General features: G+C 46.2%; 1 protein-coding gene across 2 annotated transcripts in view; it reads left to right on the top strand.

The window, feature by feature from the left end:
- The window catches only part of KCNJ5 (potassium inwardly rectifying channel subfamily J member 5), a 66,077-nt gene extending 52,030 nt beyond the window's left edge, over positions 1-14,047 (top strand). Inside the window, exons 3-5 of one of the 2 annotated variants that reach the window (XR_011735635.1) lie at positions 4,782-4,899; positions 11,527-11,739; positions 12,543-14,047. Coding sequence is in view for 1 of the 2 variants with exons in the window: in XM_071798687.1 (XP_071654788.1) it covers positions 4,782-4,897 (116 nt within the window). In the remaining variant the exon portion in view is untranslated. Of the gene's footprint in view, positions 1-4,781; positions 4,900-11,526; positions 12,453-12,542 lie in introns of those variants that run through there. The other variant, XM_071798687.1, reaches the window with a different exon arrangement.
- Positions 14,048-14,923: the final 876 nt, after the last annotated feature.

Below are 14,923 nucleotides of genomic sequence, written 5' to 3'. Positions count from 1 at the left end.
ACTGAATGGACAACCAAGGGTGGGGAGGGACAGCAAGAGCGAGCCCAGCCCTGGGCCTCTGCAAACCCAGGGGGGTTTTGCCACTGGTTTCAGATTTGGCCCGATGGGAGCAAACACTGTGAGTGAAACTCCAGCCGCCCCACGGCTGGAGATGTACTTGCTTAAAAGCATTAATAGCGCAGCTAAATTTAGAGCGCAGCGCGTCTGTTTCATTAAGAATTCTGCTTTAGTTCCGGATAGACTCCACAGATCTGTCCCCAAAAAAGCCCCACGCGCCGTTCTGCCTGATGCACAGGATCTCTTGTTTTTAAAATGGCCTTGGCTAACCCACAGCTGCTCGGAACTTGGTGTCTCCTCCATGTTCATCCTCTTTCTTAGAACCTGAACCTCTGCTACCCTCTATGTGCCACGGGGCAAATGTTGCTGAGCTGAAACCACCAAAAAGAGTGATAAGTGTCCACTTGTGAAGTTTGTTGGGAAATAGTCTCATATCTGTCGACCTTCACCCTCTTGTGCCTCGGTTTCTCCTTTGCTATGAAGTGAGTTGCCTCCCTCTCCACTATTCTGTGACTTTACCGATGCTGATAAAACGTTAATGCTCATCGGGGAGGCATTAAAGGAGCTCGTTGTTGGTTAAGTTTTCTCCTTGTGTGTATGGGCTGTGGAAAAAATTCTCCCTGTTGCTCCCCCTTGGTATTTTTTCAGAGCCAGTCACGTCCCCTCGGCTCGACAGCTTTTCCTTGGGGAACCACCACCGTCTGCCTCTTCCCTGGCAGGCCACGCAGGCAAGGTCTGGGGTTTAACAGCAGAGCTGAGCTACATAGGCACCCAGAGACTGAACTCCTTCCCCACCTGGGGCCCCAAGTCACTTGCGGAGTCTCCGCACGCTGTTTCTGAAACACAATTACTCCTGGAAAGAACCTATCTGAGTATTATACAGCACAGGGCATATTTTTAAGGCCTTTTTTTCTTCCTTTTGTCCCCCTTTCCAAGGTCTTTCTCTCTTTGATTTATGGATTTGAAGACCATCTTTAATTATCTCCCCGGAACAGCTGCCTGAAGCGGCGCTGACTCGGAGTTAGACAGATGCAGCGCGCAGCCCTCCTGGGCTTTCGTAGCGATGTGCTGTGCGGAATGGCCATCAATACCCCGTGTGGAGGGCAGGGTTTGTGCTATTGGGGGTACAAACGCGTTCGGATCTGCTTGTGCACGCTCGCAGCCTCCATCGTGCGCTCAGGCTCCTGCACGATCGCTCTCTGCTCCACATCCAGCGCACCAGAGTGACTACGACAAGGGGCACATTAGATGCAAAATCTTCCAGTGAGGGAAATCACTCTGGATGTGATGATGCCTAAAGGCATTTTCACTGCTGGGAAATAAGGGCTCACTTATTTCCTTGAGAATTTACGCTCGAAGATGAATAGCAATGATGAAAATCCACCCCGGTGCAGACAGGACGGCGCACATTCGTGCTTGGTGCTGTTTTGCAAGCAGCCTGACGTCCAGTTTGGGTCTTGGCGCTCAGTTTCCCCATCTTAAGCTGCTTTGTAAGGTTGTTTTGCAATCGAAGGAGGGATTGCCGTGTCTGTGTGGGAGGCCAAGGAGGATCCAGGTAGCTCAGGCAGGTATTACACTTCATCTCACTCAGGATCAGGATCATCTACTGTGCATGGCAGGATGCAAAACTGGAGCTTCTTCCATTTATGGGTAAATCCTATTTCAGCTCCCCTAAATCTTTTAATACAAAAAAAGAGCTTGCAACAGCTTTCACTTGCAAGCAGGGAAATGGTTGTCAAAGCCCCAGGAAAGCCCTTTGATGCGGGGCAGGCAACTGGGAGAGCTGGTAATGAGGTGCTGGGAGGAGTTCGGTCACTGGTGGGGGAGATGGGCGTTTCTGGAGCTGCGTTTATGGAGCAGCTCGTGCCAAGGACCATCGCGCTGTCAGCTCTGCACTGGCAAAGCAAAGGGGCAAGGAAACGGCTGATTGAAAGCTCACAGATGCTCCTGACTTCGGTGCTTTAGGGACAGGGCTCTGAATGATATTCCGGACTTGGAAAATTATGGAAACACTTGTTTTGGTCAGCAACTGAGCAAGTAGACCATGTCCTGGATGCATCTAACCCGTTGTCTCCCTCTTAGAAGCACCCTTCTCTTTTTCCTCCCAAGTTCAGTATGAATTTGCCTTTCACGCTGCCTGAAATCCCAGGCACAGGGGAATTTCCACCCTGCTGGGATCATTAACCTTTCTGCCTTTCCAGTATTTGCAGTTAATAGGCAGTTTCTTTGTTGTTGTTTCGGGGTTGTGGTTTTTCTTATTTACTGCCATTGAACTGTTCCACGTCACCTCGGCAGGGTCTGATAGAGCAGCAGAAAGCACCACCATGGAAACCGCCGCGGTGACACCGAATGCTCCTTGTTAGTCCCTTTTCTGCAGGTAAATCATGATAATCCTAATTCAAGCCAAGGAGCAAAGAGGTTCTTGATGTCTCTCTTTTTACAGGGAGGCTGCTTCTTCAGCCCAGGTGTAGGGAGGCCTGGGATTTAGGGCTGACCCAAGACACGTCACTGCCTGGTGGTTTATGCAATACCACAAAGTGATTTCTAAGTAGGTCAAACATGGGATTCTTGAAAGTGCCCAAAATACATCTGTACAAGACAGAAGAAACGCTTTACTGGGTTGATCACGCTTTCTCCTTACTATTCTATCAAGCTGAAGTGCCTTTAGGTGCCTTTTCTTCTGGCCCCAATATAAAATCATTTCTGTACATCCAGAAAGTACCAAACGCCTCTCCTGAAAGCAGCAACACTCAAACCACAAGAACAGACAACCCAACCTGCCCTTTCGGTCCTACAAGGCTGTGCTTTACAAAATGATTTCCTGTTGCTCACGGTGCATTATGGAGGGTTTCCAGTCATTAACAGGAACTGTGTCTCTAGTGTATGAAGATTAATTTGTTGTGTCAGCCGTCTATTGGGCAAAAAACCCACGTGAGGATGCAGGCGGTCCAGCCATTAGCATGTTTATCAGGATAAATCGTGTGCTGGGAACGTGCAGAGAGCAGCGGCTTCTATTCCTTTGCAGATGATACAATACACACAAGGATATGAAGCATCTGGCTGGGAGCTAAACCGAGGAACAGTGTCTTTAAAACTACGTTTTGCACAACCGAACTGTGGGTTTCTGCCATGCCAATGCCTATTGAAAGGCTGTGGTTGAAGCTGTGACATGGTGCTATGAAGCACGAAGCTCCTCTTGCCCCATGCTCAGTCTCGCCTCTGGCTCCTCATCTATTTCTAATCTTCAGACTCCTCATTGTCAACCAGGTTTCTCCCTACAGATTTGTCATCTACGTTTCTTTTTCCAGAGGGAACTGGACATGTCTGTCTGCATATTTTTCATTGCTTGTATGGCCTAAATTCTCCATAGCCCAAATCTCCGCTCTGACTCTCCGTAGGCTCCTGCCCCATTTCCTTCTCTTTGACTTTCTGCTCAGGTATTCCCGGTTCCCTCCTTTCCCCCACCAATTCTGCAGCTTCTCATCAGATCTTGTTATTCCCAGCATCCCACCTCAAAATGTTTCTCCCATTTTCCCTTTGGGGAGTCTCTTTTTCCCTTTGTTTCCGACCAGATCGATGCAGGGAGACTGCAGGAGCGGGGATGCTCAGCACTGTTATCTTCACAAAGGTTTTAGTGCTGAGGGAGGAAGGTATTTTGGCATTGCTGTTCTGAAAAGGAGGAATTTCGCTATTTCAGAACCTAACAAAATACATTGCTTTTGCAGCCAAGTAGGCCCGTCTGGATGCAAATTGTGAGCCCGTGGATGTTGTTTCATTGTTTAAGAGATTTAATCGATTTTTGACTAACGGCTGAGGCTGTATTAGGGAGCCCTGTTGTACTTTCTGGATGCGTTAGGCAATATTTTCCGTGTCTCCACAGTTAAGTTTTTATGGAAGCCTCGTTCTGTTTAATGTAGCTGTAGCTGAGTTATAAATTAATAATCCCTGCTGCTGGAACTGCTGTGTAGCAAGATGGCTTTCCTCAATGTATGTGTAAATAATTCATGCTATTAAATTAGTCGTGTTCCCTGTCCACGGCTTGTTTACCTGCCGCGACTACAAATACTCCTCTATACAGCTGGAGATGGTGTCAGAAGATGCCGAGCGAGAGGTTCATGTCGATCGGAAAGAGCTTTGACCCCTTTTAAGTGGATCAGAAACTCTTTGGGCAAGAGAGTGCCAGAAAGTCTGGGTTGTTAAACATGACCCTTTTTACGGGAATACACCTGCTTAGGCAAAATTTTCGTCTCGAGCTTTTAGATCATAGCAAGATTCAGGTTGTGTGTGATGGGCTGTAAACTGGGTCCATGCCTCAGTTTCCCCACCTGTAAACCAGGAACAACGGGAATTCTCCCCTGCTTCACAAGCAATTTTAGTGGGTTTTCCAACTTACTATTCTTATTAAAATTCCCCCTAGGTTTATTTGGAAATGGTAAATAGTCCTTTTCAATCTCAAGTTTGAGGCCTCAGCCGCTCTGTGCTCCAGCGACCAGTCTGCCGACGACACCAGTCCCCCAGAGATGAGGTGACAAGGGGTGCAGAGGGAAACCAGGGAGAAAGGAATCATCATCTTGAGTGTAAAAGCTATCTGGGGAGAGGGTCCTTAGGGGGTTCCTAAGAGCTTTGATGGTGCTGTATTGCTTCTGGAGTAGCAAATTCTTGTAGATCGCATAGTAGTGGTTTTGCTGGTCTAATGTTGGCCATTCTTGCTTGTTTTTCCCCAGCTTTCTGCCGCTCTCGTCTGCACGTGATCACCCAGGGAAGGCCTGAGGGAACCGGGGAAAACTCTGCTTTAGTGTCTTCCATCTTCTCCTTAGGTACCAGAAACCTGGTCATCTGACAGTGAGTAATATTTATGAGCTTTTATACATCATCCATAACCCGCAAAATTGTTTTATTGCCGTTGTCATATGTTATCTAGAAGCAACTTTAAATTTTTGGTTTAACTTTACACATAAATATTGACGAGACATCTGAAACATGTTTTTCTGTAGAAAATACCTACTTTGTATCAGACTCAAATGTATGTGGAAAAGACGTTATTCCTTACACTCCTGCTGCAATCTGTTTAGATGACACCCCAAGCAAGGACGTCTCTGTATAAATAACAAGTACTATTAGTTTGGCATCAATTTATTCATGGGAAAGGCTTCTGAAAAAACCTATCAGTGTATTGGAAATCACTAAAGGCAGATGTCAAGGGTTTTGCTGATGTTTATTGGGACTTAAGACAAATGTTTGCAATGGAAGGAAACCAAGAAAGAAGTGATGGAGCTGCAGAAAATGAGGTAGGCGCTCAGTAACTTGGACATAACTGAGTTCTTAGAGTTCTTGAGCTCTTGTTCTAGCGGTTTGTGTCCTGCTGTTTCCACAAAACATGCGGTGTAATTAAACATGAAGTATCGCGTTCTTCCCTAACCTATTTAAATGACTTAATTAACATTGAATTTTACTGAGCACGTCAGGATTGGAGACACACCGCTAGAGAAACATCAGCTAATGGGAACAAATACTCCTCTTTGGAGTAGTCAGGCTGCAGGATGAAGAAAATGTGGTTTAGAACAGACAGATGAACTGGTGCATTGGGGAAGGGAACGATCACATTCTTCTCCTTCCACCCAAAAAACACACAGGAAAAGAGTTAAAATTCCTCCCACAACTTGCTATGTTACGGCAATATCCCAATGTCATAACCGGAGCATCTTTTGCAAAGATTAAAAGGAATAGCAAAGTGAAAGGTGATGGAAAGAGACGGACGAGACAGTGGGGTGTGTAGATGGGTCGAGTCATTCGGGACCGAGGTGTGCGTGATCCTAAAATATACCGATCAAATGTATGAATGCACCTCGCTGTCCTCGGGGCTGTGGGAGTTCCCAGACTGTTTGCCTTGAAATGGAAGCAATTTAATCTTTAAAAATAATAATGAAAGAGCAAACTGTAAATGAGCCCTTCTGGCAGTGACGGGGCCGCGGTCCCGGAGGCAGACACACATGCTAGGATGACAAATGAGGTCGTTAAAGTAAATAGCGTAAATTGAGTTTTTTGCCGTGGGTAGGAATCCTTATTATGATGGAGGGCATTAATATGGTAAGAAAAAAAGGGGGTGGAAGAATTAACCGGTGACAAGCGTATCTGGGGCAGAGAAGCAGCGTCATTTTGTAGCAGTTCCAGCCATCTACTTCATCGCAAGGCAATGAGCTCGTTTAATTTAGCAGGGACTTCAGCAGGGCATGTTTTAGAAGTATATTAAAGATTATAAAGTGTCACCTCACTAAATAGCAGCCAGGATGCTACTTAAGCCTGAGATGTTCCTTACTCATTCAGTGCGGTCTGTGACTTTGTATTTGCAGCACGGTGGTGCTTTGCATACAGATTTTATAAGAGTTCCTTATGAAGGATGTTTAAAATTTGAGCGTTTGATCCATTTCTTCATTGTCTTTGCGTATGGGAAGTGCCAAATGCTTCCCCCCCACTCTAATGGAACGAGTGGTACATGTATAAAGGCACCTTACAAGATGCTACTAACCATATAGAAGTCCGTATGTTGCTATGAATGCAGTAGTTCTTTGTTTCAGTTCTCTGAAGTTCAGGTTCTGTGCTCTTATTTTTCACAACATGCCTTTAAAAAAGGGAAAAAAAAAAAAGACAAAGCAAAACCAAACAACCCCCCCGCAAACCAACAACCAAACCCCAAAAGCATCACCAAAGAGAATTTTACTTCCTTTGCCCAGGAAATGCAGATTTCTGTTGGACCCATCACCGGTTTGCACGGAGCGCCAAGAGGAAAAAGCGCTAAAGCTGTTGTTGATGCCAAGGTCGGCATCGTAGGAAGGAGGGAATTTGAAGGCTTAAGGACAGTTCAAGGTATTTGCGTTAACAAACGCTACTGGGTGTGGACTTGGTGATTTAAAACAGTACATTTCACACCAGCACCTCTTCTGTTTGCATCAGGATGAGGTTGTACTTGTAGAGGGTTTTGCTGCATACGGTTTGAAGAATTGCTGTGGTATAGATGGGGGATGAGCAGGGAAATGGGATGTGAAGGAGCTCAAGTAGCACTTAAAAGCACAAAGAGTCCAGAAAGGCAGGCGAGAGCTGTAGCGGGTGCCTTTAGGTCTCTAAAAGCAGGATTCAGGTGCAGGTTGCTATTAAATGTGACACCAAGCAAGGGGCTTGTCTCCTGATGACCTTTTTCTTGCATTTCGGCAGATGGGGCTTTGATGCTGCAGCATCAGCCCGTGTGTGGTTAAACACTGGGTGATGCAAAGCTTAGCCAGTTGTAAAGTTGTTTTGCTCCTTCAGAACAACAAATGCTGACAATTGGTGCGGTTTTCTTCCCGTTTCCCCAGTGCAAACCCAGCACGAGTTGCTTGGAGACCCAAGAGGTTGCTTGCGATTCTCCCTTTTGTATTGCAACATGGACACAGATCTGCCTGCTGGGCTTTGTGTTGGGCTGCAGATGTGACGTTTCCAGACTATTCTGGCATTAGCAATTATTAATATATCGGTTCCAACTGGTTTCCTTAGCTACTGGTTTGCAGCCGTTCACCTGCTTGGCCAGTGTGTGAGCTCCATCGCTCTGCACATAGATGTGCTGGGCAATCCATCCAGGGCTGCTTCACCCCCATAAACACCATAAAAAGCTCTAAAATCAGGCGTTGGCAGCTCATTCTGACAAAGCCCAGCAAAGCATGAAGCGGAGTTGTTGAAGTTTGATAGCTAATTTGCTTAGTTTCTTGCCTTGTCTTAATTACTGCAGACTAAAAGTCTGCTTTGCTTTTCCGAGAGTGGTTAAATACGACCTGAAGTCAAACCAGAGGGCAATAAGTGCTGCTTGAAAATGGGGATAGGAGGGTGTTTCTGGTGATCAGAGCTTTGTCTGTTGTGATAAGAAGTGGGAAGCTGAGCAGAAATTAATGGTCTGTCCCCAGCTGTGCGCATCTGAAGTTGTCCCCGTGCTCTGCAGGTTTAAGAGGAATTCGAGGTCTCGCTTAATGCTGTTATTGTTAGTTAGAACATCTAAATGCTGGGAAAATGTTCCTAGAATATTAATAAAATAGCTGTATTTTTTTGCCAAGAAATATTCAAAGCCTTTTAAGCAAATGCTGGGGAAAAAAACATTTATTGGAAGAAGGAAAAAAAGAGTTCAAATCTGTGAAAAATGAGACTTCAAACACCTCCCTCCTCCTGTGGAGAAACCTGAAATTGTGTTTAGTATGAGACCAAAAATGGGGTTCCAGTGACACCAGTCCCCAAACAACCACTGTCGCTTCAATAATAGATTGACTTGCTCACGAGCGCATTTCCCTAAGCAAACTTAGAGATCAATAGCTAATTATTTGCAGGAATAATCTTGCAAATTTCCCATGATAAATAGATTCAAGAAAACTGTAAGTTGCTCCAACCCATTTGCGAACAGAAAGAGGTAAAATTCATTATTTTCTTAGATACTAATAGGCTCTTACTTCCCCCCCCCCGCCCCGTGCTTGTTCTTGATGGAATAGCTGTACTTAACCCATGCCTTGTTTATGCTGGGAAAAAACGGCTTCTTTAACTAAATCAGTTCAGAAGTTGAACGAGTTCATTAAGTTCCTAGGCTAGGTCCAAACTTAATCGCTGTTTATAAAGCGGTTGCATCTGCAGGAAGGATTTGCACATGAGGAACGACACCAAATTCTAAACAAGCCGTTCTGGGAGCAGCGAACCCCGGTTTCTTGTGGGTCTTTTTTGCTTCAAGGCAGGGTCCGAAGCTCAATACATTTGCCTTCTGTGTATCAGGGGTGCTGCTTGGCCTTCTTTCCATCTGCTCACCTATTTCCACAAAACGGGTCAATATTTAATTGGTTTTAGGGCTTCTGTCCCCCAAAATTGCGCCCTCCAGGTACCATTCGGGTTTGGCTTTCTAGTAAAACATGGTTGGTATGGGGTTTTTTGCCAGTGTATGGGGGAATACCCTGAATCTTAAAGCTTGTTAACTGCTGATGTTTCTAGAAGGTGTGTTTTTCCTTTTAGAGATCGGATAGCATCAGTCTGGGATATTTATGTGTGTTTGTATTTGTTCTTTCACTAAATATAAATTAGCTCAGAGGGACGAAACAAATCGTACATTCTGATCAGTGTCTGTCTCTGCAGCCAAGTTGCTGCTTATCGGGATAAAATCCCCTCCATAACGTCTCTTTCCAGCTCAGGGAATTGCTTCATAACACGTTCAATATTTGCAATTGTCGCTGCAATAGCTTTGTATTGAAAACAGGCCTGGTGAAATCAGCCTGTGTGTGAGACAATGGGGGTGCAAAGGGAAAGAAATATCACATCGTCTGCTTGTTTTGGAGCAAACCATCCCCTGGCTCGCTGGGTACAAACCCTGCCTTCTGCTCCTCTTGCACACCCTTGCTCTTCCATTCAGGGTTTTAACAGCACCATCTATTCAGCTCTTTCATTTTTCAGACGTCAGCCGGTACCTCCTGCGATGCCGATAACACATTTCCTATGGCTCAGTCTCTTGTCGAGCACTTTCTCTCCAGGGGATTTTATTTTGCTGGTTGTCAGCAGCTTTCTCCAGAGAAACGAAACCCTTCCCTCCCTTCCCCTGCTCCCCTGTCCTTCTGTTCAATAATCTGCACAGCCAAGCCAAATATGGCTCTTGTAGAAAAATGGGCCGAAAGCCCAAATGTTGCAGAGTCACGAACCTGGAGCAGCAAACCCAGAGCGATTGTTTCACCAGCCCGACCCTGCCGGGGGTTTTGTCACTGCCGAGGACACACGGAGATCCCTGACGGTGCAGAATCCGCTGATCCTGCTGCTTGTTGCTGTTTGATCTGTATCAGTTCCAAATCACCCAGTACAGCTCAAGGATGCTGGGCTGTAGTTTTGCTTCAGGCTTATTTAAACGGGGATACCTGGGTGGAAATTAGTCTAAGTTAACTAACAGCATAAATGTAAAGTGAATTGCTTAAGCTGTAGTATGGCTGCTCTTGTTCAGAATGAAATTTGTGTACTTCAAAGCTAACTGAAAAGAAGCCCGCTTCTAATTCTGGATTAATGTGTCCACACAGGGCTTTAATCCAGTTTACCTACGCAAAGCTTATACAGATTAATTGCCTTGATCACCCACATGTCAGCGAGTCTCTGCGAGGCAGGATATTCCAAAGAACATGGAAATTTGGTCTGTGAATTACAGATAATCAGTTTATGCTGGGCTTGCACCCAGGCTCATTTCCCGTCTGACTTTGGGGTTTGTGTAGAGCTTGCTGTTCGTGGCACGAATGGAAATTGTCACCTTGGAGATGGCCCTGGATCCCCTTAAATCCTGTATCCCCTTAAATCCTGTATCCCCTTTAATGCTGTGTCCCCTCCAAACCTGTATCCCCCCAAATCCCAGCCCCCCATCCATGCCTTCCTATCTTTGCCCAAGACCTCACAGCAGTTGGATAAGCACCAGTTTCCTTGTCTAGAAAAGCTGGAGAAGGGAAGGAAATCAACCCAATTTGTACAAATACAGGGAAAGCAGAACACTGCAAGTGTATTCGTGTCACTTTTGCATTAATAAGTAAGTCTCTGATAAATCCCCAGGTCTAAAAATACTCCTCCAAGTTGGCAGCGCGGCGCAGGTTTGATAATGGAAGCGCAGGGCTCATGCGTTCCACGGCTCCTGCCCTTTCCCCTCGTGCTGGCAGCAGCTCTGTGGTTGTTTTTGGAAAGAGTAAAGGGCATATAATATTGAGATGTATGAAAGTCAGGCCTGACTCCCACCTCCTGAAAGGCCACAGCCTGCAAATTATCTGGGTTTCAGTGGAACCGAGTGTATTATGGAAATGTCACATTCCTGAGCCAGTGGTAGAGGTAGAACACAAAAAAGGCACTCGGTGTGTGTTTAGATTGATTAATACGTGGTATGATAGTGTCTCAGCTCAGAGAGAAATTAGACTATATGATTTTTGGAGGGCTGATGGTGCTGTTGGCATCAGATAGTCCAAGCTGAGCTGCCCCGGTGTTCTCAGCAGCCCCCTCGCAGGAAAAGGGGGTGGAAATGCGTTTCCATCAATCTGCCTTGTCCTAGAAGCAAAACCACAGCTCATCCGCTCATGGTTAAAGGCAGAGTAGAATTAGCTTGGATGGCAGCTGAAAGATTTATCGCTGCATAGAGAAGCCTTGGAAGAAATGTCCTTTTCTTGCCGCTTTTCCTTGAAGTTTCAGTAGCAGAGTGATAATTCACTGCGCAGGTAACGCACAGGGCACTGATTTTGTCCCCTGTGCGGAGCATTTGGAGGTTTTTGGTATCTCTGGCAAAATGGGGCTGCAAGCAGGTGAACTGAAAGTGGGTTTAAATGATGATGAAACATGTTTGCATGTTACAAAAAGGGCAACGTTTCAATTTGGAATGAAAAACTTGGTAGTTTCAAGTGAGGCTCTTCTGTCCCATCTCTCTGATGTCTCGCTTTTAACTCTTCTTCTTCCCCTGTTCTTTAGGAAAAAACCAGTACACTGATAATTTTTGGTGGATACGCCTAAGTTGGGAAATGTTAATTTGAATGCATAGAGAGAAAAAGAAGCTCTTCAGACTTAATTGCTTTGGCATCTCTGTTCCTCAAGTGCTGGTCCAATGGCAGAGCACCAAAGCCTGCGTTCGGGATGCCCGGGTGTCCTGGGAGCGTCCAAAAGCAAAGCTCCAAGCTGGGAAAGGTCAGTACAGCTCTCCATCCGACCCTCCTGCCTGCTAAAACAAACAAGAAATAAGTCTGCTTCATATTTCCAGCTAGCGATTAGAGGCTCAGTTCTCCGAAGTGATTAGCTGCCTAATTACCTCTGAAGATACTGCCGTAGTTGTTCGTGCCACCTGAGCCAAGCTTAACATTCAGCCGGCTGGACCGGGCTTTGCTGAGTGCTGGGGAGCTTCGGAAAGCTCTGTGGGTTTGACCCATTTCGCATCAGCACATGAGAATAAACCATGAGAACAGTTTGAAGCCAGGAGTATAAATCAGGCGCTCGTGGCACCGATGTCTCGGGTGGTGCCTGTGGGGCCCTGTTGTCATGCCCCACTTGAAAAATTCACTGAGCTTGGCCCTCAGTTTTACACGTTACACCCAGAAAACTGCAATATCCATAAGGGAAAAAGAGTGTATTCCTCATTCCTAGTTTCCTCTCTTTCCCTTCATGATGGGGGCTTTATTCCGTAATTTTTCTTCCGCAGCGTCATGTCTGTCCCTGTATTATTTATTCAAATCCTGCTCTGGAAAAAGAATGGTTAACTTGAATCTTTGTGGGCTCTCATAGTATCAATTGCTGTTGTACCTATATGCTTCGCAATCAATAAATTGCCCCTTCTTGAGAGGCAGAGGGGTTTTTCCCGGTTTTGCTGATGCCCTATCTGTCCCTCATTTTAAGGCATTTTAAAAGGTGGTCCTTTGTTGTTTTCTCTTCCAAAAGAGCCTTTCGCACGGGGGAATATGAGAAAGTTTAGACCAGCTTCTCTTGCTCTGTTGCAGAATTCGGTGGCTGCTCCAGACCATGTTAAGGTATCTTTGGTACTCGACCATGCTGCTCAGCAAGTGTTCATTGGGAATTTGTTGCATTATGTTATTGAAGTTCCACTTCATACTGGTGAAACATTAACAGCCAGCACAGTGTGGGACTCAGGTTTGCGGTGGGATGCGTTCACATGTTTTTCTTGTGCAGCCGTCCCCAGTTTTTGCGCAGAAGATGAGACATGGTGCTCCAGCTCCCGTCCTTTCGGGGCTGGATAAAGGGAGCCAAGCTGGCAGAGTCTGAGTCGGATCCAGAGAAAAGAAACCAAAGGTGTGAAACAAACACACAAAAAAATCCCTTAAGCGCGTTGGTGAAGATGCCCCTCAAAAAAAAAGCAGCCAGAGGATGTCTGAAGAAAAAGAAAAGATGCTAATAAAGTAAATGCAAGTTGTGAAAGGCAAGCACTGACAGAAGGAGAGGCCAAGGCAGATGCCTCCCGTCTCTCTGGATGGATTGCTGCTGGCTGCCTGCCCGCCTGTCTCAAAACCTGGCCCTGTCTGGCACTTTTCTTTTTTCTAATTCTTGTGTTTGAATTTATAACTCAAAGTGCAGCAGAATGAGCTTCTCCTGGACTATTAGTCCTGACGAGATTGTCCGCCCTAGAGGGCGAGTGTTAATTTGGAGGAGGGGGGACTTGTTTTTCACTGGCATGTCTGTTGTGGCCTTGCTGGATCACCCTTCTCATCTCACTCAATTCTTGGGCGTTTTCTGCTTCCCTACTGCATTTCTGTGCATTAGTTTGAGTTACGTTTGACACTCGTGGGTCAGGAATGGTTTCTCCGAGGTGTATCCTGAGCACTTCTCACTGGGATTTCCTGTGAGGTGCAGGAGGACGGGGGCTGCTGCAAACAGGGACAGAAGCCATGAGAAGCATTGCAGCCACCTCCTGGGTTGGGGTGGCACAGATCACCCGCACCCCTCGCTGGAACGTGCAGGTCACTTGCTCCCATTCAAGGTTTACAGGTCTCTGGTCTTCAAAGGGTTTGAATAATGCATAAAGTTCCAGTGCTTGCTAGAGTAAAATATTCTTCTTTGTGCAACCCGTCAGGCTTTCCACAAGCCTCGTGTCTTTCTAAATACACAATTGCCACCAGGACAAACTGCCCTTTTGTGCAAGGATCTCACTTCTCCCGACACCTTTGATATTCAGAAGGGTGACTTTTCTTTGTTCAGAAAGGTGGTGGCCCCGCTGACTCTATCTGGCCGCAATTAATAAATGCAGTGAAGCGGTAACAAGACGCCGTCCTTGTGGGGAGATTCGCCTTTCTCAATCAGACCAGTGGAGCTTGTTCTGTGGTGCTGGGGGGCACTGGGTGGTGTAACAGGGAATGTGTCGGGGCAACTTTAATGTCCCCGTGCGTTGCATCAAGCAGGACATCCCGTTCCTTATTGAACCGACATCTTCACTTAGTGCTCTGTAACCTGCAGAACTAATGACCCGAGGGATGGGCTGGGATGTCACAACATCGGATCAAACAGTGACAGCTGCAGAACCGCAGCAATAGCACGTGCTCGGTGCTCAACATGTCGGTGTTAAAATGAGAAGTTAAAAAATAAATAAATATTCCACTGCTTAGATATGAGGTGTTGGAAACCTGAACAGAAACGACAAGAAGGGGAACATTTCAAGCAGCCTGTTTTCTAGCAGCAAATGTGGTTTCACAGCGCTGCCTGGTGGCAGCACTTTCAGAAAATGCTTTGAAACACTGTAAAGTATAAATCTGTCCGTCTGTCCCGTCCACACCGTACGGGAAGCTCAGCTCCTCTGGGTTCCCATGGTTAATGCACTGTGCAGAAAACCCGCTGAGCTGCCACAAACACTTCACCTGAGGAGCTGATGCTCATTAACGGCACACGGGGGAACCCACGACTCTGATTCCTCAGGTCCAGAAATCAATACAACAGAGGCCAGGGGGATTTTTTTTCTGTTGCTTTTAAAAGAAAATTTTAAAATTACATCATTCATTTTAAACTACCCCATTGCATACATTCAAAACGCATTTTAGGGGACAGATTTATCCAGGGTAGGAAGCCCTGGCTTGTGTCTGTCAGACCGTGCACCCTTCTTTTTGGGGGGGAGCTCACGGGAGGGCTTTGGTGCTCAGAATTCCACAAACAGACAAGGTCTGAAGTGCAGACGGATGTTTGTGGCTGGAAGCAAAAGGGACAGCAGATAAATAAAGTGTTTCTGTCCTTCTTCGAGCAAAGCTCGGGCAAGGGGTGTCCCGCAGCCCCCCTAGACATCCTCGTCCCAAATTAAACACATACATGGAAAATTAGAGTCATCCTAGAGAAAACACGGAATGCATCAGAGGAAATGAGCTGAAGGAGGTAGAAGGTC

This window comes from Patagioenas fasciata, chromosome 24, assembly GCF_037038585.1.
Source record: "Patagioenas fasciata isolate bPatFas1 chromosome 24, bPatFas1.hap1, whole genome shotgun sequence".
Lineage (NCBI taxonomy): Eukaryota > Metazoa > Chordata > Aves > Columbiformes > Columbidae > Patagioenas > Patagioenas fasciata.
Note: the sequence above shows the minus strand (reverse complement) of the source record. Positions and strands in the feature narration are given on the sequence as shown.